The 24,096-nt window shown below is 39.9% G+C and overlaps 1 protein-coding gene and 1 pseudogene across 3 annotated transcripts in view; one reads left to right on the top strand and one right to left on the bottom strand.

The window, feature by feature from the left end:
• AGPAT5 (1-acylglycerol-3-phosphate O-acyltransferase 5) overlaps positions 1-24,096 on the bottom strand; it is a 57,644-nt gene that overhangs the window by 21,149 nt on the left and 12,399 nt on the right. For all 3 annotated transcript variants that reach the window (XM_029226591.1, XM_029226592.1, XM_029226590.1), the window contains exons 2-5: positions 18,646-18,715; positions 13,354-13,469; positions 10,129-10,218; positions 74-164 (exon numbers count right to left, since the gene is read on the bottom strand). In XM_029226591.1, coding sequence (XP_029082424.1) covers positions 74-164; positions 10,129-10,218; positions 13,354-13,469; positions 18,646-18,715 — 367 coding nt within the window. The remainder of the gene's footprint in view (positions 1-73; positions 165-10,128; positions 10,219-13,353; positions 13,470-18,645; positions 18,716-24,096) is intronic.
• Positions 2,120-4,616, top strand: LOC114897664 (annotated as a pseudogene).

The following is a 24,096-nucleotide window of genomic DNA, read 5'->3' as shown; positions in this document are numbered from 1 at the left end:
TCTAGGAACAAAAATTTAAAAGGTCATTATCTTCAAAAATTTTATTTTCAAATACAGGTAATGTTTTACTTACCTTCTTGAGCAGCAAATGTCTGACTAGCTGAAATGACCTTTGTTAGTTCTGGATTATACCTTGTTCCCTCTGGAAAAATCACAAGATACATCTGTGAAGCCATAAAGAAAATTTGGTTTGTTTTATGTGAGTGTTTTTATTGTTGCTGTTAACTTATCAATGCTAACCCTATTACTCCTAAGAGTATTTCCCATGGTGGGGGAAAAAAGAGGTATATTCAATTACCTATGACCTTCATTTCAAGCAGAACAACCAAAATGCACAAATTCAATTAAGTCTTAATATTAACATAGACTATATGTGAAATACCGTCCTACATTCATTTGTAGGTCAGTCATTAAGAATCCAACATTTCTAATTACATGCAAATATTCACTAATTTAAAAACTGGCCATAAATGACTCATACAAAGCCTCAATTCAACAATGAAAGAGGTTTTTTTCCCCCTAAGATTCTGCAAAATGACTTTTGAAAAGGTGTACATTTTAGGGCTTCCCTGGTGGCACAGTGGTTAAGAATCTGCCTGCCAATGCACGGGACATGGGTTCAAGCCCTGGTCCAGGAAGATCCCACATGCCGCGGAGCAACTAAGCCCGTGCGCCACAACTACTAAGCCTGCGCTCTAGAGCCCACGAGCAACAACTACTGAGCCCGTGCGCCACAACTACTGAAGCCCATGCGCCTAGAGCCCGTGCTCTGCAACAAGAGAAGCCACTGCGATGAGAAGCTTGCACACCGCAACGAAGAGTAGCCCCTGCTCGCCGCAACTAGAGAAAAGCCCACACGTGGCAACGAAGACCCAGAGCAGCCAAAATAAATAAATAAAATGAACAAATAAATAAAAAGAAAACGTGTAAATTTTAGACATCAGGGTCCCTAAGTACATCTCATTTGAGGGATGAGATATATAGTTATATACATAACTATATAAATTTCCACAATATAAAAGGTAATAGATGTTCGTATTTCAAAAGATTCACACAGTATTCTTATTTTATAAGACTCCCTTAATGCATTTTAAATGACTCAATTTACAAGTGGCCTCATAAATTAAAACAATGCAATTATAAATGAGTTATAAATCAAGCTGGATGTTTACTAAGTAATCAATTAGTCTAAACTTAAGGAGCTCATGAGAGAAAAGTATGCTCATTTTATCCACCCTTACCAGATCCCAGGTAAGACCATCTACCTAGATGTCCAGCACAGAAATATTCTTTTATCTGAATGATCTATGATTTTCACATAGATATAAATGAACCTATGTGAAAATCTGAATTTTTTCATTAGATAAACATATGATCATTCTCTTCCAAAGTTTAACCTGAAAAGCTGGTATAATGGTGGCTCTGCAATTTTGTGTTTTCAACTTCCATGCAAATGCAGAAGCTTTTTATCCATCTGCATATATAATTTTTAGAAGCTACTATCTTTGCCTAACTTAGAAATTAATAGGTTGTGTTTGGTTATCTTTTCAGAGTGGTCAAAAAATGTAGAAAACTGGGTAAAAAAAATTTTTTAATTAAGAATTCCTTATTATGTTCCAGGAGCCAGAAGGAAAAGCCAGAAGAAAAATACTAAAATTAGTTCCCAAAACCACAAATTCATTCTCATGAGAAAACATTTTAAATTAGTAAAGTTTGTATTCAAAGCCATGAAAGCAATTACTGAAGGTTATTAGCTTTTCACTCAAGCATTTATAAATAAAACAATTCATGATTGGAATGGTTAATAACTCATGTGGTATTATTTTCTGTCTCTCAGATGTTTTACTTAAAAAACACTGACGGTTAGCAAGAAAGTAAGAAAGAACTATTCATGCAGGGTTCATTCAAGAAATATTTCTTGTACACCTATTATGTGCCAGGTGCTATATACAGAGTAACAAAACAATATGGTCTTTGGAGACAAGTGAGAAAAAAGTACACTAAACAAATACAAATATATAATTACACACTATGTGACTACGAAGAAAAAGAACAAGGTGATATGAAAGAAAATGACACGAGGGAAACTAGAATGGATGATGGGTCTAAGGCCTAAAGAATGATAAAAGAACAGGTGCTTTCCCCAGCAGACAAGGAACAAGGCAAGGACGCCCACCCTCACCGGTTCTATTCAAGGCTGCTCAGCAGCGGTAAAGAGAAACAAGCTATTGATACATACAATGACTGGAGGAGTCTCAAAATGATGATGCTAAGTGGAAGAAGCCAAACTCACTCCCAAACAAAGAGTACAAACTGTATGATTCCATTTATATAAAATTCTAAAAAGTACAAACTAATCCATAGTGACAGAAAGCAGCTCAGTGACTGCCTTGAGACGGAACAGGCACAAAGAGGCACAAGGACACTTTTGGAGCTTGTGGATATGGGCAGTATCTCGATTGTGGCAATGGTTTGTATACAGACACCCAAACTCATCAAATTCTACACAGTAACCGTCTGCAGCCTACTGCACATCAATCACACCTCACCAACAGTACTTCAGTAGAAGAGAGAGAGGCAGCCACCAGACAGAAGACGCACTGCGTGCAGACTCGCAGGTGGGGAAGAGCCGGGGCGCTGCAGGACTAAGGAAAAGCCAATGTAACTCAGTGTGGAAGTGGAAGAACGGCATGAAGCAAAATTAGACCACACAAGTTGTACAGATTTTCTAGGCGCAGGATGGGAAGAGGAGCAAGCAGGGAGTGACTGCTAAGAGGCACAGGCTCCTTGGGGTGATGAAGACGTTCTGGAATTACATAGTGGTGACGGCTGCACAACTTGGCCAATACGTGGAAAACCACTGAATGACATGCTTTAGGATGGTGAATTTCACAGTATGTGAATTACAGCTCAACAAACAAATAAACAGGCCAAAGCCCATTACTATCTTCCACAAGTCAGCGAATGGGTTCCAAACTGTAAAAGAAACTAATCATTACACAGAATAAAAGTTACATTAAAAAAGTAAAATATGACAGTCACACAATGAATTATTATTAAATTATTAAGGTCACTGGCTAAACAACAAATAAGGCTATTTTATGGCCATTACGCCATAGAGTAGGTGGTCTTCTATAGGAAATTGTATTTACAAAGACTGTCACTAGAGAAAGCACACAGCAGTATGAATAACTGACTTCAATCCCGACTCTCCCCTCACAGGCCCCGTGGCCCTGGATGACCTCCTCCTCTCTGCACCTAAGTTTCCTCATCTATAAAATGAAGCGACAGTGGCACCTACGCCTCACTGGGATGTTACAACGACAGAAGGTGGTAAGTCGACGCGCCGCCGGGACCTGCCATGTCCAAGGCCTGGAGCTGCCGTGACCGTGGCGTCAGTCATTACCACTGCGGACACGCCCCATGAGGACGTGATTCCCGCAGGCTTCCCGAGCAGCCCTCCCTCTGCAGCGAGATGCCCAGGCGGACCACCGCGGCACCCGCCGAGCAGCCTGCTCATCTGACGACAGGCCCGTCAAGACCTTCGACGTGCTCAGCGGAGGAAAGATCCTCGTCGCCGACCTCAGGCGTCATGAGGGTCCTGTGTGGCGAGTGGCCTGGGCCCACCCCATGCATGGCAATGTCCTGGCATCCTGCTCCTACGACCGGAAAGAGGAAAATGGCACCTGGGAGAAGACGCGTGAGCTCACGGGACACGACTCCTCAGTAAACTCTGTGTGCTGGGCCCCCCCCGCCCATGACTACGGCCCGATCCTAGCCTGTGGGAGCTCGGATGGGGCCATTTCTCTGCTGACTTACACCAGGTTGGGCCGGTGGGAAGTGAAGAAGACCAACAGTGCTCACGCTATTGGCTGCAATGCCGTCACCTGGGCCCCTGCTGTCGGACCTGGAAGCCTCACAGACCAGCCATCTGGGCAGAAGCCCAGCTACATCAAGACGCTTGCATTCGCTGTGGCTGTGGCTGTGACAACCTCACCAAACCGTGCACGGGGGAGGAGGGCGGCAGTGCAAGGAAGGGCAGAAGTTGGAAGCGCACAGTGACTGGGTTTGAGATGTGGCCTGGGCCCCCTCCATCGGCCTGCCCACCAGCACCATTGCCAGCTGCTCCCAGGATGGTCCAGTGTTCATCTGGGCCTGTGATGGTGCCTCGGGCAGTGCGTGGTCCCCCAAACTGCTGCACAAGTTCAGTGATGTTGTACGGCATGGGAGCCAGCCCATCACAGCCAACATCCTGGCCGCCTCAAGGGGAGACAATAGGGTGACCCTGTGGAAGGAGTTGGTCGACGGGCAGTGGGTGTGCATCAGTGATGTCAACAAGGGCCAGGGTGCTGTGTCCACTTCAGTCACAGAGGGTCAGCAGGACGAGCAGTGGCCAGACAGGCAGGGCCTGGTCTCCACCTGCTGCCTCCAGGGCTGCCCCGTCCTGGGCCGACTGACCACACAGCTGGGAGGAAGAACGCCCCGCTCCCGCAAGGTCACTTGCCCGGGAGTCATAACAAATGCAACCAGATTTATCATCAGCCTTGTTTAACATGGTTTGTAATTTACTGTCCAGCTGAACACACACTTGCTCTGAGGGAAAAACGACAATTAACTCTCAGCTCTATTATTTTAAGATATTTTTGGTCATTTTTATGTACCTTTCAGGTTCAGGCATCATTTGGGGGGTGATTGTTTCCAGAGTAATTAAACTCATATTGCTTCTTAAAAAAAAAAAAAAAAAAGGGTGGTAAGTCATATAATCTACTCAGTACGGTGCCTGGTGCAAAATAACATTGCAATTTGCTGTTACAGTGAAAACAGACCTGCTTTAGAAATCTGCGATGGTGCATCTGGTGGGAAGAAGAACAACGTGACATGAGTAGCTAATCACCCTGACCGAGGGGACCTGCCTTCCCTGCCACCAGCTTGGTGTGTTGCCTTCTCAATAACTCCCTCCAAAGGCCATGAGACAAAGCAGCTCTGCTTCTCTCAGGAATGAGAGCCCAGGACAACAGAGGTGCTCTCATCTGATAGCTTCCTTGCTACGGCTTTCAAACTGCTGACCAAAAGGCTGCTCCCTTCTTCAGTTCCCCTGGAAATAGAGAAGGTGGCAGCAGAGGAAGTGGAGGGATTAAAAGTAGAGCACTAGGGCAAGAGAAGAATGGCCACAGGGGCTGACATTTCTGGACCTGCTTCTCAATTAAGGAACATATAAGTGAAATCCCTGCTCAAGGACAGAGAAGCAACGAGGAGGACAGGAAAAAACTGACAAACTGTCACAAACCAATCAAATTATGCACAAGATTTTTGCTACTGTTCATATAACTCTTTTATTCTGCTAATTCTCATTTGGAAGGAACCAGAGAGTCTGTTTTTCTTTAGTGATGACCTTCCACATCAGAAAAATCTATATTCAAGATGTGACATACCACTTTAAACACACGCACTTTGGCCCCTACCTGAAAATTAGCAGGTTATTTCACGTTAACAGTCTATTCGAAAAGAAAAGAGCTATTTAAGAGTTTAAAATACATTCAAATTGTAACCAACTATTGAACTGATGATTTTCTACTAAAAACAGCCTTTTCTCCATGCTTACAAAAAGTTAATTTACTTGTTAAGTGAACCTCAGTTTCTCACTCCCAAATGAAGACTCGGGGTTGCTGTGAGGATTAAAGGAAATATGTGAGAATATCAAGCCCTGTGTGGCAGCTCTTCAAACATATTGTTTCCTCCCCCGCTTGTTTTTAAAAATTCTCCTAGTTTACTGAAGAGTTCCAAAGCAGGCGCATTTATACAGAAATAATATCTCAGAACGTAATAAGTTTTGATTAGCTAGACATCTTTTAATTACTTGCTTTCTCTTTAAATAAAAAGCTATTTCATACTGAGATGCACAGAATATAAATAAGATGGTTCCTCTCTGCCTTCTGTCTCCCAAATTAAACCAATCTAGCACAGTATAACTTCTTTACAAAGTTTTCTACATTTATAATCAGAAACATTCAACCCATTAAAAATTCCATTGCACATTTACAGAGGAAAGAATACAAAAATGTGGAAGATACAAAGTATCTATCTCTTTCCTCAAAGAGTATATTATTTAATTATGCAAGTGCCCTATGTATGATCAGAAAACAGTGATAAAATCACACAGATGCACACGGGCGTGGCAGGCAGAATGACGGCCCCTCCCCCAAACGTCCAGCTCCTAATGCTCGGAACCTGTGAATAGGGCAGGTTACGGCAAAGGGGGATTTAAGACTACCAGCCACTGGACCTCAGGGTAAGGGCTGATCGTAGAATGCTGGGGGTGGGGGTGGGGGTGGCCCAATGCGATCACGTGATCACAAGGACAGGAAAGAGGGAGGCAGAAGAGTCAGAACCACAGACACGGCCAGCACGAAGGAGACAGACCGGCCACTGCTGGCCTTGCAGACAGAAAGAAGTCGTGAGCTAGGAGGGCAGGCAACCTCCAGAAACTAGAAAAGGCAAGAGAATGGATTCTCCCTCGGAATCTCCCTAAGGACCTCAGTGCACTGCCACCTTGACTTTAGTCCAGTGAGACCCATTTTGAACTGCTGGCCTCCAGAATGATTTAGATAATAAATTAGTATTATTTTGTTTTCTGGCTTTATTGAGGTATGATTGACAAATAAAAACTGTATATATTTAAGGTACAACGCGATGCCTTACTATACATGTACACCACAGAGTTACCGTATTTTTTTAATGGTAGAACACTTAAAATCTACTCTTTCAGCAAATTTCAAGTACGTAATATGTTATTATTAAGTATAGTCACCATACTGTACACTACATCTCCAGAATTTATTCATCTTGTAACTGAATCTCCCCATTTCCCCCAACTCCCAGCCCTGGGAACTACCACTCTACCCTCTGGTTCTATGAGTTCAGCCTTTTTAGATTCCACATATAAGTGAGACCATGCAGTGTTTGTCTTTCTGTGTCAAGCGTATTTCACTTAGCATAATGCCCTTGAGGTTCATCCATGTTGTTGCAAAGAACAGGATTTCCTTCTTTTTTAAGGCTGAAAAAATTCCATTTTGTGTGTGTCTGTGTACACCACATTTTCTTTATCTATTCATCTGTCAACGCATACTTAGGTTGTTTCCATATCTTGGCTGCTGTGAATGAACATGGGAATGCAGATGTCTCCTCAAGATAGTAATTTTATTTTTTTGGATATATACCCGGGAGTGGAATTGCTCGATCATACGGTAGTTCTTTTTTTAAATCTTTTGAGGTACCTCCATTCTGTTTTCCATAATGGCTGTACCACTATGGAATTCTTATATTCCCACCAACATCGGCTAACTTTTCTATATCCTTACAAACACTTTCATCTTCTGACTTTGTGATAAGAGCCATCCTAACAGGTGTGAGGTGATCTCTCACTGTGGTTGTGACTGGCATTTTCCTGATGATAAGCAATGCTGAGCACCTTTCATGCACCTGTTGGCTATTTGTATGTCTTCTTTGGAGAAATGTCTTTTCAAGTCCCTTGCCCATTTTCAATTGAGTTATTTGTTTTTTTGCTAGTGAGTTGCATGAGTTCCTCAAATATTTTGGAAATTAACACCTTATTGGATAGGATATGTGGTTTGCAAGTATTCTCTCCCATTCCGTAGGCTGCTTTTTCATTTTGTTATTTCCTTTGCTGTGCAGAAACTTTTTAGCTTGATGTAGTCCCATTTGTTTATCTTTGTTTTTGTTACCTGTGCTTTTGCTGTTATATCCAATATTTGTGTTATTTTAAGCTGGTAAGTTTGTGGTACTTTGTTACAGCAGCAATAGGAAAATACAATAAGCATAATTTTCAAACATGTTATTTAATCCTATCTACCAAATCAAGTAATTATTAACAAATTTACCATATAAGGAAACTAAAGCTTAGAGAAGTTAAGTGATGCACAAAGTAACAAAGTTTAAATGGCAGATCTGGAATTTAAACTCAAATCTGATGTCAAAGCCAATACTCTCATGCACTAGGTTGCCTCACATTTGAAAAGGAACTTGAGTTAAATCTGGGAAGAAACAAAGCACAAGATTCCATACTTGTGCTGTAAACTGCATGGCTCCAATGCTGACTAAGTGACTTCTATAGATGAAGTAGTTATTTTTATCATAAATGTTTCATTTGCACCCCCAACTGATAAGTACCTTATAAAAATATTGTCTCAGCAATATTTATTGAGAAGATGTATTTCTTAGTAATTGATAATTCAGACATATTTTTGGAAACAAAATTCTGCAGTCTCTCAAATAATACTAGTAGTGAATAATAAGAGCTGATTTAATGATTAACCGTAGATTTCTGTGAGGAAAATTAAGCCATATGGAAGTTGACTTGATATATTCCACCCTGTCAATTATGTGATTAACTTTCAGAAACAAAAGAGCATAATGAAGAGTCTGAGATTATGTATCTGTTTCATAGCCTTTAATATTAAAAAATGAAGGGCTTCCCTGGTGGCGCAGTGGTTGAGAGTCCGCCTGCCGATGCAGGGGACACGGGTTCGTGCCCCGGTCCGGGAAGATCCCACATACCGCGGAGCGGCTGAGCCCGTGAGCCATGGCCGCTGAGCCTGCGCGTCCGGAGCCTGTGCTCCGCAACGGGAGAGGCCACAAGAGTGAGAGGCCCGCGTACCGCAAAAAAAAAAAAAAAAAAAAAAAAGACGATTCATCCAGGTTCTAAAAAACCGGCCTCAGACCTGTAGTGACCTGAAGTGACAGCGGCTCACAGCACTGCCTCACGAGCCTGCCACTCAGCATCACTGCATGAACATCAAAACACTAGACTCTTGCCCTTGAAAAACAGAAAAGTTCTCCGGTAGCCCAAGATTAGGTTATTTGAACTGACTTTCCTACTGAAAACAACTTAAAAAGCTGGATATAACATCATCTTAAAAGTATCCAAGAGCTGACAAGATGGTAAGACCAAGATTAAAGCAAACACAGTAAAGCAGAAGTAAGCCCAGGAAAGAACTTTCGTTCTAAGAGATTCAAAAGGTGAGGGGAACCGAAATCGAAGGCCACAGACCTCCTGTTGGAAACAGTGAGAGTGAACCAGAAGTGGAGGGAGCGCCACAGGCTTCACTCCTGGTACAAAAGTAAAGCAGGCAATCCAGGCCTCACGTGCACTTGCCACCTTGGTTGCGTCGCCTGGGTGGTCCAGTCAGCCTCAAGCTCAGCATTTGGTCTGGGCAGGCCCGGGCGAGAGGAGCCTCGAGGGGCCCAGCTAAAACAAATGCCACCGTTCTCTGGGGGAAGGCACTTTCATCTTACGCTTGCGCTGATTTCTGCAAATAATTTTCCAGGTACAATCATGAGCAGACAAAGATCACCAAGCACACAAGGAAAGAAGGCACCATGAGCAAGAAGAGAAGACGTGGAAGGTGGAGAGAGGGAAGGAAAGAAGAAAGAAGAAAAGAACTGGTAACTGGGAGCTAAGCCCCTGAGCACCAGGACAGACAAGCATGCCATGCACTGGGGAGTAAAGCTCAGGAGGTCACTGCAGTCACGGTGCTCTGTCCTCGGAGAGCGCCGGGGAAGAGCCATAGGGCAGCAATCGGCATTCTTCAAAGAGAATATTGAGATTCCTTCTGGGCGGAGCAAGGTTTTATAAGTAACATTTACACTCAATGATTCTTCATTTGTAGATATTCATACTTTTCCTGACTTTTCAAATAACTCAACAGATACAAGAAATCCAAATTTATACCGACAGAAAACAGCTGTTCTAAAACTCCATGTGACTGAAGAAGCGGAGTTGGAGGAGCTCTGAAGTGGCTGAAGCTAAGGTTACAAGCGCAGTTCTGTTTTCTATTTATAGACTGAAGACAGCAAATGTTCTTGTTACTCCTCTTTAAGGTCAATATTGACAACTACCAGCAAAGGATCCAATCGCCTGGCGCAATCTTTCTGGTGGCCAAAAATAACTGCTTACCTATATTTAGAGGGTTTTTGTTGCCTCGAAAACTCTGAATTATTTATTACACACGGGATACTATATTTTCAAAACAATTCTTAAATGCTAATTTAATGTTTAAATTAAAAAATGAGAGTTGATAAGAAAAATAATGAAAATGAGCATAATCTTACTGGAGTTCCTGCATTGATGTAGCTCTGCAGCTTTTTTCTCATTTCCTTTTCATTGAATTTGGCACTTCTCTTTACATAGATCCCTCCATGCTGCCACATAAAAAAAGAAAAAAAAGAAAAAAAAAGAGGGGAAAAAAGTATTTACTATTAAAATATCCAATGGCCAGTCATCAAAAGGGTTAACTTTATTCCCAAAGAGTGAAGAATAAAATTACATTTTAGGAATTAAATTATATTTAATACATTCATATGTTAGCATCTAGAGAACACTAGCTGAAAATTCTCCTACATTTTTAATACAATTCAAATAAAACTGTGTGCGACATTTTACTGGAAAACACATGAATATTTAGTTCTGTTGGCGGTTAAAAATGCTTTCTTTCTTAAAAATACATTTTTTTAAAATCAAAAATTCAATCAGATGGATCTTAGCTCTCAATTTCTCCAATGACTTATTATGGAATAACTAAAAATTCTCCTTTCAACAAATACTATCTTCGAAATTTTAGAAACTGACCCTGCTACATATTTATGTCGTACTGTCATTGACCGAATTCTGTTCTCCCCCGTGAGATTCTTATGTTGAAGCCCTAACCCCCAATGTGACTGTATTTGGAGATGGGGCTTTTAGGAAAATAAATGAGGTCATGAGAGTGGGCCCTGATCCAACAGGAATGGAGCCTTATAAGGAGAGATTAGGACACAGACAAGTGCATGCAAAGGAGAGACACAGGGAGAAGGCAGCTGTCTACAAGCCAAAGAAAGAGACCTCAAGAGAAACCAACCCCGCTGACACCAGGACTTGATCTTGGACTTCCAGCCTCCAGAACTGTGAGCAAATAAATTTCTGTTGTTTAAGCCACACAGTGTGATACTTTATTATGAGAGCCCTAGCAGGCTAATACAGGCACCTTCATAAAAATTAAGGTAGCCTTAATTAAACCTCATAAGTGCACTTCACTGAAACTTTGCATCAGGTCAGCTATTTTTTTGTACTCCTTTCTACTAATTTGAACGCATCTGTAAAATTAACTGACTGGATGAATTTGATTTTGTCTTAATCAAGAATATGAGTAAAAGGAAATAAAGAGAAGCAAGGAGGGGATAGGATAAAGAGGAGAGGAAGGGTGGTCTTAGATTCTGGTCATGGTTCCTTCCACGTATGAACTGGCTTGCCCGAGTACGGAGAAGGAACTCAAAATGCTCTACAGAATGTATGTCACTATTTACCCAAACTAAGAGGACTGATGAGAATAAATTCATTCTTCACTAACTCTTTAGAATTAAAGCCAAAGAATGCATATATTGCAGTGTGAAACTTTCCCAAGCTTTCAATGCCATGACGTCTATTCTTCACATACTATTTCTTCCCAGACATTTAATTTGCTTATTGAAGTTTTTTTTTTTTTTAGAGAACTAGGAGCATCTTTTGTTCTTTTTTTAATATATATATATATTTATTTATTTTTGGCTGTGTTGGGTCTTCATTGCTGCACGCAGGCTTTCTCTAGTTGCGGCGAGTGGGGGCTACTCTTCGCTGCGGTGCGCGGGCTTCTCATTGCAGTGCCTTCTCTTGTTGCGGAGCACAGGCTCTAGGCACACAGGCTTCAGTAGTTGTGGCTCGTGGGCTCAGTAGTTGTGGCGCACAGGCTTAGTTGCTCCGCGGCATGTGGGATCTTCCCAGACCAGAGATCAAACCCATGTCCCCTGCACTGGCAGGCGGATTCCCAACCACTGCGCCACCAGGGAAGTCCCTTAAAGTCTATTTTAATTAAAAAACATCTGAGTTCTTTCCCAGGTATATGGAAGCTACGGAAGTGAAGACCAGGTATCTTTCCTTAGGAACTCCCTGATTAGTGAGGAAGCAAAATATGTATACGTGTGTAATATAAAGAGAATTGATAAGTGTTATAATAAAGATAGCCAGAAACGAAAGCAGAGTGGAGGAAAGAGTGTGGAGGTCAATCACAGCTGTCATACATATCTCTAGTTCTACTCACAGGGCTTAAATGAGCAAAAGCTCGCTATTGCCCTTTTTATTTATTTATTTTTTAGTTTAACCCAACAGTAAGGTTCCCCAAACACCTGCTTTTGGTTGGGATGAGGGAGCAAAGAGATCTCTGTTCTGAATGCTACAGTTAATCTGCACCTTATAACGCTCACAAGCTGGCAGTTTGGAAATATTTAGTTTTCTGAATGTCTATATATTAATATGCATTTTTCTACACATATAAAATACTTAATATTTTATAAATACAATAATTATAAGAAATATAAAACTGGAGAGTCTGTTTCCTCATATTTTGCTTGTAAATAACTATTTTTGAATAGCATTATTTCTGTTTCATACAAACTGTAAAAAAAATCCTTTTAAAAGAAAATTTTACTTCGTGGCATAAAGTCCACTACTTATTAATCTATTCCTGTTTATACAGGCACCCAGTAGTTTAAAATACTTTTCGTCAAAATATATATGAATTTTATTTCCCTTTAAAAGACTCAGGAAAAGAGGAAAGGAGACGGGCAGTAAGTACACTAAACTCCAACACCACAGGGTCACTGATCATGGGACTTGGGGCAGCACGGATCGGTGGTACCACTGTCTTGTGTCCAGCGGATGACTTTCAGATTTATATATTTTCAGAGATCACCATAACTTTAGCTTTTCTTCTTTAATCGATTATTAAAGTCTTATTAACAAGTCTGTCTTCCATACAAATTTCATTCTTAATATTTAGAAAATTACATATCAAATAATATATTCAGAAAAGGCATAGAAAAATGCTAGTAATCCCCTTCTGAATATCAAAGAGCCTGTTATATAGTTCCATGACCTGATGGTTATTATGTAATTTTAAAGGATTTGCATAAAATAACATATATTGAATATTTATTATGTACCTGACACTCATGCTAGGCACTTTATATATATAGCTCACTATTTTTTTATATCCTACAGATAATTACTTTTTAGTTTCTTAAGGTAAGTGTCCATCAATTTCTAGGTCTTTAAATTTTTCTATTTATTTGGTTTTTGTACATTTGCATTTTTTCTATTTAACATTAAAAATGTCAGACAAAATCATGTTAATTTAGAATAAACTATTAAACCCATAAAAATAAACCAAAAAAACTCATACATTCATATTAAATGTATGTAAAATTTTAAAATCTAAAATTTTCATAAGCTACATATATATAAAGAAAGAAGCATGGGAAAGTTACCTGAGAAAAATAACACCCATACAGTGGAAGCCATTTGAGCCCATCTTTCAGCACATAGCGCACGTGTCCGAGAGCGTTCTGCCTGATGGCCAAAATATCAGCAACGATCCAGTCAACTGCAAAGACAGAATCAATTAGTGCATAAGCGGCCCCGGGTGAACTCCAGCATCCCCTTCACAGAAACACAAAATGCCTCTTCACAAGACTGTATGAGGATATGCTTTGAAAAATATTAGGGTTAGAATTGTTAAATTACTTTAAAACAACCTCAGACATTTGCAAAATATAAATTCTGTGGAGTTTTTTAGATTTGTTTTTTGTTGGTTTTTGTTTTTACGGTTCTTGAAAAGCTTCTCGTCTCACGGATAAAATGCAAAAGTCACAAACCATCAGAGTAATCCAAAAGCAGCATGAACAAAATAAAACAGGCTTCTCTCATTCTTGACGTCTAGAAAACATGAAATTATAAGCAAAAAAATGGCTAAATGAAGCTGTCACGTGGAAGTAAATATTCTGTATATACCAATATGTTCAACAAGAGGCAAGGACATTTTATCTTGACCAATGACTTTCAGGACACAATAATAGGTTATAATGGAATTCAAAACAAAGATCTCTCAAAGCTTACAACTATGCTGGGCACATATGTGTTCTTTACATAATCAAAGGACACGTAGCCAGGCTGCTAATAACTCTAATTCCATAGATATGTTATGACTAAAAGTTCAAAAAAACACAAAAATAAGAAGGCACGAGTGAGGTGCCAACAAAAAACTCAAAAAACCTATAAGAAGAAACAGGTTGTTAATTGATCTTTCGAGCAGAGCAAATTCTGAACAGAAGTAGCCCTTCCTTGGGACTAGCCTTCCTGCCAAAGCAAAGGACCGGAGACCAGCAAACTGTACAGAAAATGGCAAACAGAAGAGATGATTTAAAGAGATCAAGAGGAAATAAAATGAAGTTAAGCCAGCAAATGGTAAAGGGTCTGGAGGACCAGAGAGATCTGGATTTGAAAATAAATGGCTGCCAACTACCCTATTTCTTCATAAGAATGAAAATGATAAAAATGAAATGTGAGGGAGACTTTTCTCGTATCTCAGATGAACTGGAAGATGGGATACTTGAAAAAAAAATTAATAAGAAGCTGTGAAAGGATTCAGTCATCGGATCACAAGTGTATTCAGGGCCAGGGAAATGAAAACAAAAGGAGCAAATTCGAGAGGAAATTTTTTTTTTTTTAAATAAAAACCTGGTAGGAAATAAAAACCAAGAAAATAACGGAGTAACAATAAAATTTCAACCAAAAGGGACAGTTTTCCACAGGATTTCAGGAAGATTAACTCTTAGCTGTTTGATATTCTTTAGGCAATGCACCATACTGGACAGAATATCCTAAAGAAGTATATTAGCCAAGTTAAACATTAAAAATTATCCTTTTGCAAAAATGTTTTATCAATTATTATAAATCTTTCTTTTTAATCTTTATCATTCATAATTAACTTTCTTGATGATTTAAGAGGCACAATGATTACATCTATAATTGCTATTATGGCTGCTTTAAATAGAGTGATGCAAAGATTTTCCCCTGTAGTAAATGATCCCCAGCAGTGGTGTCTATCAGTTGGCGACGCCTACTCTATGGAACTATCAATTATCACTTTTCTCTAAAATATGTACCTCCCTATAGAAGCCCTCTCCCTATCCCCTTCCCTGTAATTCAGATCAATTAAACAGTCACTGATAAACACATTTCTTTCTAACCATGTCTTGGAAACTAAATAATCAAGCTAATGTTATAAATATACCTAATGTAAAAGTAAACAGACTCAGAATAAATTCTGAGAACTTAGCGTATGGTTTCCAGGCTACAGTATATTCTGGAACATATTTGGGATACAAGGCTAAAAACAAGATTTGGTATCTTTTCCTGAAACAATCATTTTTTAAAATGTGGAAGAATTTGAAAATTCATTTTTATATTAAAACACACATGGTTATATGGTAGGCTAGGATACATCTTCCAATAACTTTTAAGAGAAAGTGTAAAATTTACAAAGTATGTCATGTTGTAATGAACTGTCCTGGCTATACCCTTAGATTTCTGAAATATTTAGTGGAAAAATTTTAAGAACTAATTTAGTAGTCAAAAGACACAAGCTTTGTGCCATCAATTTTTGCTACTCAATTATCTTTTTTACTTTTTTAAATTCTCAACTAGGTTTCAGATAGGAGACACTAGACTACAGCTGAGTTACTGACAGCTGAGATGCTAATGTATTACCTTTATAATAACTATTCACACATTTTGTGTTCTGGCATGAGATCAAGAAATGCAGCTGTGTAAGAATTCTTCTATGGTGATCCAGCCCAAGCCGTTGTTCCCATTAACTGGGAAGAGAGGAGGGGAGGGCAGTGAGGAGAGGCAGCAAGAGAAGATGACAGCTTTTTCATCTGTGTTATCAGGTAACAACAGCTCCCAACTCATAAGGGCATAGCGCGGTCTGAAGGAGATCCTGCATGCGAGCACTCGCCTAACACGGATCCGGCGTGCCCTCGGGATTAGCTGTCAGCATCATCACCCCTACTGTTCGCTGCCCGTGTGAGCCGGGCTCTCTGTGAGATTACGAGCTAGCCTATGGAAACTGCCTAAAAGCCTTGACCAGTAGACATGACTCACACCTGACCAATAAGGCTCAGAGAGGCTAAGTCATTTGCCCACAGTCACACAGCCTATTGCAGAATAGCTTATGAATTGGGGTCTGACTCCACAGCCCAGACCTCACCATACATGTTGTTAGTCAAGACAAATGTCACCTAAACCAAGAAAACGGAACCTTTGTGAGATTAAAAAGTTACAGAGTGTCCAAAGCAGAGAGCTAAAGAAGGCCGAGAGGAAGGAATAGTGGTCACTGCAGCCTTGCTGACTCTGGAGATAAATAAGTTAACAGAGACTAAGAATGCAGAGAGAGCAAGGGCACATCAAGTGAAAACAGGGGACCAGAGGGACGAATTCAAATGCCAATTCTTTGGCTGCCCGGCCAAGGAAAGACTCTTGTATTCTGGCAGGCCTCGCAGAGGGAGAGCAAGGAAGCCTCAGCTGAACAGCAGTCCTTGACATGTTCTTTCTGCTACTGACATTTTCAGATTACTCGGTTGTGGTTTTTAATACCTCAAAAGGGTTTTAAAAGGGGTACCTAGACATAGCAGGCCAACGAGCCATGTCCCTGGATAAGCTTTAGGGGCCTCTGGAACCTCAAACTCTACGCAAAGTTTTATGTGCCCATTTTTCTGGGAAAAGGCTACGTATCTTCTATCACATTCTAACTGAAGCCTATAATTCTAAAGTAATTTAAAGTCACTATCTAGTTATGTTCCTAAATTATGGATTTTTTAAAGCATTCAAAAAGCAACCTTCTTAACCCCGAACGATGGACTGGTATGGGGCCGGTACTAAAAGTCCAGGCACTCAGAGGTCGGGTGAGAGGACGGGAATGCAGACTGGTTCTCTGTGATGAGACAGGTAACGTTTTCACGTCAGCCGTGGGCTGCCTAAGGAGCTCACACTTCCCATTTTACCCTTCCAGGTCCAAACACAGAATCGTGAAAACTCTGTGTCCTTCCAAATGTTTTCCCAGAAGTACTCACTCTGAAGTAATGGATATAAAGGCCAACACACAGTAAGCAGACAAATGACAGCAGTGGCTATAATTTTTGTATTATTATTTTTATTGCTACTACTCCCACCTCCAGGAATGTTCAGGGAGTACTTATTCCACAGGTTCGTGCTAGTACCAAAGCTCTGTTAGCAGAACACTATTTCCATTGAAACCTGGAAAAAGGAAAGTTGGCATGGAACCTGAACAAGAAATTTTAAGAGAGAATTCTTTAAACAGAAAGAAAACTCTAAATGAAATTAACCAGGGGCTCAATATAAAGGAAATTGGGCTATCATGAGCCACTCCCTGCCCTAGACCCACAAATCCTTTTTATTTGGATATTGGAACCCTGGTAGACGTATGCCATCAGCAGCAGAACAGGAATAGCAAGACTGTGTTAGCAGTAAAAAGCCCGATATGACTGGAGAAACAGTCAAAATAAAGAGGAAGTCAGGCTGCTTTATAGGTCAGAGTTAGAAGTAGACCCTGACCACAGGGCTGGTTGCTTTGCTAAAGTCAAATGTAATTAAATCAAATAGTCTTAGCAGTCATGGCAATAAAGCCAGGGAAATACAGATACATCAAATTCCTATTCACCCTTCAGAGCATCAGCTCTTGACCTAGAAAACTGAGCGTAATCAGTAACAAGACAAGTTGAGAAAGATGCACTTCAACTTCTTTACCTTTCTTTACCTTCCAGAAGGTATACGTAGTAATAAAAGTAACCGTGAAGAAACACAGCTGACAGGAGGAAGATAAAGGACAGCCACAGGCACTAGTGATTTCTCAATCAGGTGTTATCATTCATCAGCTTGTTTTTAGCTTTGAACTTCTGGGTACCATATTTTTTAAAGTAATAAAAATAGAATTTAGGAAATGTGTATCAAAAGCAGTTACAGCTTTGAAAAAATATGAAGTGGGATGTTTCTTGGACTGAATTATTTGGAGAACTGAAAAGTACCTTAACCACTGTTAATTTCTTAGTTTGGTTACTGTATAAGATGCCGTCATTGGGACAAACTTGGTGGAGTCAATGGACTCTACATAGTATTTTTGTAAATCCTTGTGAATCTACAATTATTTCAATATAAAAAGTGTTTTTTTTAAGTACCTTGAGCTAATTTAACGTATATACTGCGCCACACTGGAGAGCAGAGTCTTCTGTGATTCCTCTGATAGAAGAGCAAGATATAATTAAACCCAAACATTTGAAGAAGCAAAAGGAACTGCAGACATTAGTAATTAATACTGTGTTTAAGGAAATGAGTACTCACAAATCAGTACAACCTTTCTGCAGCTTAACAATCAAAAATATAAAATGTTTATACAGTATGATCCACAAATTCCACTTCCAAGAACAAAACTTAAAAAGGAAGAATATTCAAAGAAAGAGAAAAAAAAGAAAGAAAATAGCTTATATACACCCCGCAGAGGGAAAAGGAAAATTCATAGCTTTCACATTCCTGATTTTCCAAAAAACTAAAATCACAAAAATACGAGGTCACATATAATACCTGCATTGAAAATTCATGTTTTACCAACAACAACAAATCCATTTAAAAATATCAGAACATTACTTTGAATTACTTTCCTACTGTGCGTAGAGAAACCTGTTTCATGCAAATGAAATACAAACCTGTGCTTTGATGATTTGCCAAATATATTATATTTTCTTTGTTTTTTGGCAAATCTCCATACAGCAATATCTAAAAGATAAAATAAAGAGAGACATTACTTTGATATTTTAAAACATGTACTACTGTAACATACAAAATATGACAATGTCAAAAAATTGACAAATACGTGATGTCATGAATAGTCCCATCCATGTTTAACAACTACTAGACTTCTCTTAGGAGTCTCAGAGACCATAAACAGCACATGTCTATAAAGCAGTTGAGCGCAGGGCAGGTTAATGGTCATAAAGTAAAGCAATGATCAGTATCCTCCTGAGTTTTTACTGACTGCTTACAACATCTGAAACACTGTTTATAAGGTACAGCGTCCTTCAAAGAGTCTACAGTGCAGTGGAAGAGACAGGCGTGCATACAATAACTGTGATGAGACATAATGCAAATATTATGAAAATACAGTCTATTTTAAAGAACTGTCAACTGCAGGCAGTAGTAGCATTCATTAGGTGCGGTTTCAGCAGAGAAGGTGAAGGAAGGGGTGTTCATGAAGAGAGGAACAAAGGAATGGAAGCAGCAGCATCTGAGGCCAGTAAGGGTGCACCTGGCAGGGTGCCGGCACACCCAGGCTGCACCTAGAGACGGTGAGGGGTGCAGGCGGACCGGAGGAGATCTGAACCAGAACGTACAGTCTTCTGAATACCAAGCTAAAGATGAAAACTTTATTCTGTAAGTAATGGGGAAACTTGGTCCCATGATTGGGACTCTTTACATCTCTATACAGAGCACAGGGAGTTCAGGATCAGTGGCTTCTAGGAAGGGGAAGCTGCACAACAGGGCGGGGTGTACACAGCAGGCTGCAACTCCAGCTGTCGTGCTTCCTTTCTTTAGCTGGGTGGTGGGTACACAGATGCTCCTTATATGAGTCTTTCTGTAGTTCTCTCTGTCTCAAATATTTCATAATAAATTATTTAAAGAAATTAGAAGTACATTTTTAAAGACTTCAAACGAAATGACTCCTAACAGTGGTATTTTTTTATTCAGGGCGTTTTTGTTTCTGTATCTTGTCATCACAGATTATTCAAGATTATGAATTAGCTACAGATCTATCTTTTTAGATAGCCACAGAGATTATCTTTTGATCACACCACTACTCATTTATATCTTAACAACAGAACAAAGAAAAAGACATTAAGCCAACCTCTCTGTAGATAAATGGAGTCAGATGACAAAGTTCTGGAGACCAGGGACTCAGACTGAGATTTCTTATATCTTCCCCAGAAAACTATACAGTGCGATGCAGGTAATATGAGTTTAGATTTCTCCTCAATAGTTTTTCATTAAGAAAGCTTATCAGTGCCAAAACAAAAGGACGAAATCAATCACTTGATCCACGCAGGGTTAAAAGTGGAGTCCTGGTGTGTGAGCAATGCCCCTTCCTACCAACGAGCCAGAATTGCTTTGAGGCCACTGGGTGGCACGCACTGGGTTTAAAGTACTGCAGCTACACGACAGAGTATTTCTGGCTTGACTTCGGTGGATGAGACATTCACAATGGAAGGCTGTGGTTTAACGGATTCAATCTGAATACCACTCTTTGGAGACCTGCCTGCCCCCAGACTGAAGACAGAACTTGAACCACTAGGAGACTCTCCTTCCCTTTTCTTGCTCTGAGCTTCATTTAGACACTACAACCTTTGAAGGTAAATGGCATACATGCTATTAAAAGCCACTTTTTTTAGTTTCATTGTGGTAATCATTTCATAATGCATACGTATATCAAAACATCACATTGAACACCTTAAATATGTATAATTTTATATTTTTGAAAAATAAACTAAAAATTTAAACAATGGGTGAGCTCCCAGGCCGATCCCCTGCCCTCCAAAGCCCCCTCCAGGCTGCGTAGGTCCTTGGGGGCATAGGATGGAGGCCGCGCAGATCAGGAGAGGCAGGTGGAAGGGGCCCTCCCAGACCGAAGGAGCAGGAGAGGAGAGGAGGGTGTTTGCCCCGCCCACTGGAGCCCAGGAAGCCTGCTGGGCTCCCAGGTGAGGTCCCCTGCCCTCTGAGACCAGGGATGGGGGGTGCGCCTGGGCCCCTTTGTTCCTTGAGCTCAAGCCCCACTGCCCACAGCCCCCAGGGCCTTTTCCATCCCTGTGGGTCCTGAGCATTGACCCCACCCACCACCCAAAGCTTGCCCCTGCTTAGGCCCCGCCCTCCACAGCCAAGGCCTCCCCCCACCCCCTTTTTTTTCTTTTCCCTCCTCCTCTTTTTTACTATTGTGGTACTAATGTACCTTCCGGTTGTTGATTCGGCTATATTTTTATTTTTATATTCTTCCTAACATACCTGTTAGTTTCCTAGTCTAATTTTATTTTTTACTTTGCTATTTTTTTATTGTTTTTTGGGTTTTTCTGCTGCCTCAGATGCCTTGCGGGATCTTGGTTCACGAGCCCCTTGTCGGACCAGAGCTCCTGCGGTGGGAGCTCCGAGTCTGAATCACCGGACTAACAGAGAACCTCAGACGCCAGGGAATATTCATCAGAGTGAGGTCTCATGGAGGTCCTCATCTCAGCACCAAGACCCAGCCCTACCCAACAGCCTACAAACCCCAGTGTAGGAAACCTCAGGCCAAACAACCAGTAAGACAGGAACACAGCCCCACTCATTAAAAAAAAAAAAAGAGAGAGATGGCAAAAAAAATATGTCACAGATGAAGGAGCAGGGTAAAAACCTACAAGACCAAATAAATGAAGAGGAAATAGGCAATCTACATGAAAAAGAATTCAGAGTAATGATAGTAAAGATGATCCAGAATCTCTGAAACAGATTGGAGGCATGGATTGAGAAAATATAAGAAACGTTTAACAAAGATCTAGAAGAACTAAAGAACAAAAAAACAGATATGAAGAACACAATAACTGAAATGAAAAATACACTAGAAAGAATCAATAACAGAATAACTGAAACAGAAGACAAATAAGTGAGCTGGAAGACAAAATGGTGGAAATAACTGCCGAGGAGCAGAATAAAGAAAAAAGAATGAAAAGAATTGAAGACTATCTCAGAGACCTCTGGGACAACATTAAATGTGCCAACATTCGAATTATAGGGGTCCCAGAAGAAGAAGAGCAAAAGAAAGGATCTGAGAAAATATTTGAAGACATTATAGTTGAAAACATCCCTAACGTGGGAAAGGAAATAGTCACCCAAGGCCAGGAAGCACAGAGTCCCATACAGGATAAACCCTAGGAAAAACACACCAAGACACATATTAATCAAAATAACAAAAATTAAATTCCAAGAAAAAATATTAAAAGCAGCAAGGGAAAGACAAAAAATACCATACAAAGGAATCCCCATAAGGTTATCAGCTGATTTTTCAGTGGAAACTCTGCAGGCCAGAAGGGAGTGGCAGGATACACTTAAGGTGATGAAAGAGAAAAACCTACAACCAAGATTACTCTACCCAGCAAGGATCTCATTCATATTCGATGGAGGAGTCAAAAAGCTTTTCAGACAAGCAAAAACTAAGAGAATTCAGCACCACCAAACCAGCTTTACAAGAAATGCTAAAGAAACTTCTCTAAGCCGGGAAACACAAGAGAAGAAAAAGACCCACAAAAACAAACCCAAAACAACTAAGAAAATGGTAATAGGAACACACATATCGATAATAACCTTGAATGTAAATGGACTAAATGCCCCAACCAAAAGACACAGACTGGCTGAATGGTTACAAAAACAAGACCCATCTATATGCTGTGTACAAGAGACCCACTTCAGACCTAGGGACACATACAGACTGAAATTGAGGGGATGGAAAAAGACATTCCATGCAAATGGAAATCAAAAGAAAGCTGGAGTAGCAATAGTCATATCAGATAAAACAGACTTTAAAATAAAGACTGTTACAAGAGGTAAGGAGGGACACTATATAATGATCAAAGGATCAACCCAAGAAGAAGATATAACAATTATAAATGTTTATGCACCCAACATAGGAGCACCTCAATACATAAGGTGAATGCTAACAACCATGAAAGAAGAAATTGACAGTAACACAATAATAGTAGGGGACTTTAACACCCCACTTTCACCAATGGACAGATCATCCAAAATGAAAATAAATAAAGAAACACAAGCTTTAAATGACGCAATAGACCAGATAGATCTAATTGATATTTATAGAACATTCCACCCAAAAGTGGCAGAATACACTTTCTTCTCAAGTGCACATGGAACATTCTCCAGGATAGATCACATCCTGGGTCATAAATCAAGCCTTAGAAAATTTAAGAAAATTGAAATCATATCAAGCATCTTTTCTGACCACAATGCTATGAGACTGGAAATCAGTTTACAGGAAAAAAAACTGTAAAAAACCACAAATACATGGAGGCTAAACAGTGCACTACTAAATAACCAAGAGATCACTGAAGATATCAAAGAAGAAATTAAAAAATACATAGAAACAAATGACAACGAAACCACGACAACCCAAAACTGATGGGACACAGCATAAGCAGTTCTAAGAGGGAAGTTTATAGCAATACAATCTCACCTCAAGAAACAAGAAAAGTCTCAAAGAAACAATCTAACCCTACATTTAAAACAACTAGAAAAAGAAGAACAAAGAAAACCCAAAGTCAATAGAAGGAAAGAAATCATAAAGATCAGAGCAGAAATAAATGAAATAGAAATGAAGAAAACAATAGCAAAGATCAATAAAAGCTGGTTCTTTGAGAAGATAAAGCCAGACTCATCAGGAAAAAAGGGAGACGACGCAAATCAATCAAATTAGAAATGAAAACGGAGAAATCACACTTGACACTGCAGAAATACAAAGGATTATACGAGACTGCTATAAACAACTATATACCAATAAAATGGACAACCATGAAGAAATGCACAAATTCTTGGAAAGGCACAACTTTCCAAGACTGAACCAGCAAGAATTAGAAAATATAAACAGACCTATCACAAGTAATGAAATTGAAACCATAATTAAAAATCTTCCAACAAACAGAAGTCCAGGACCAGATGGCTTCACAGGTGAATTCTATCAAACACTTAGAGAAGAGCTAACACCTATCCTTCTCAAACTCTCCCAAAAAATTGCAAAGGGAGAAACACTCCCAAATTCATTCTACGAAGCCACCATCACCCTGCTACCAAAACCAGAAAAAGATATCACAAAAAAAGAAAATTATAGACCAATATCACTGATGAACATAGATGCAAAAATCCTGAACAAAATACTAGCAAACAGAATCCAACAGCACACTAAGGATCATACACCATGATCAAGTGGGATTTATCCCAGGGATGCAAGGATTCTTCAATGTATGCAAATCAATCAATGTGATACACCATATTAACAAATCAAGGAATAAAAACCATATGATCATCTCAATAGATGCAGAAAAAACTTCTGACAAAATTCAACACCCATT

The sequence above is a fragment of the Monodon monoceros genome, unplaced genomic scaffold (assembly GCF_005190385.1).
Source record: "Monodon monoceros isolate NGI ecotype Baffin Bay Population unplaced genomic scaffold, NGI_Narwhal_1 Super_Scaffold_17, whole genome shotgun sequence".
NCBI lineage: Eukaryota > Metazoa > Chordata > Mammalia > Artiodactyla > Monodontidae > Monodon > Monodon monoceros.
The sequence above is the reverse complement of the archived record's forward strand: the minus strand, read 5'-3'. Positions and strand labels throughout refer to the sequence as shown.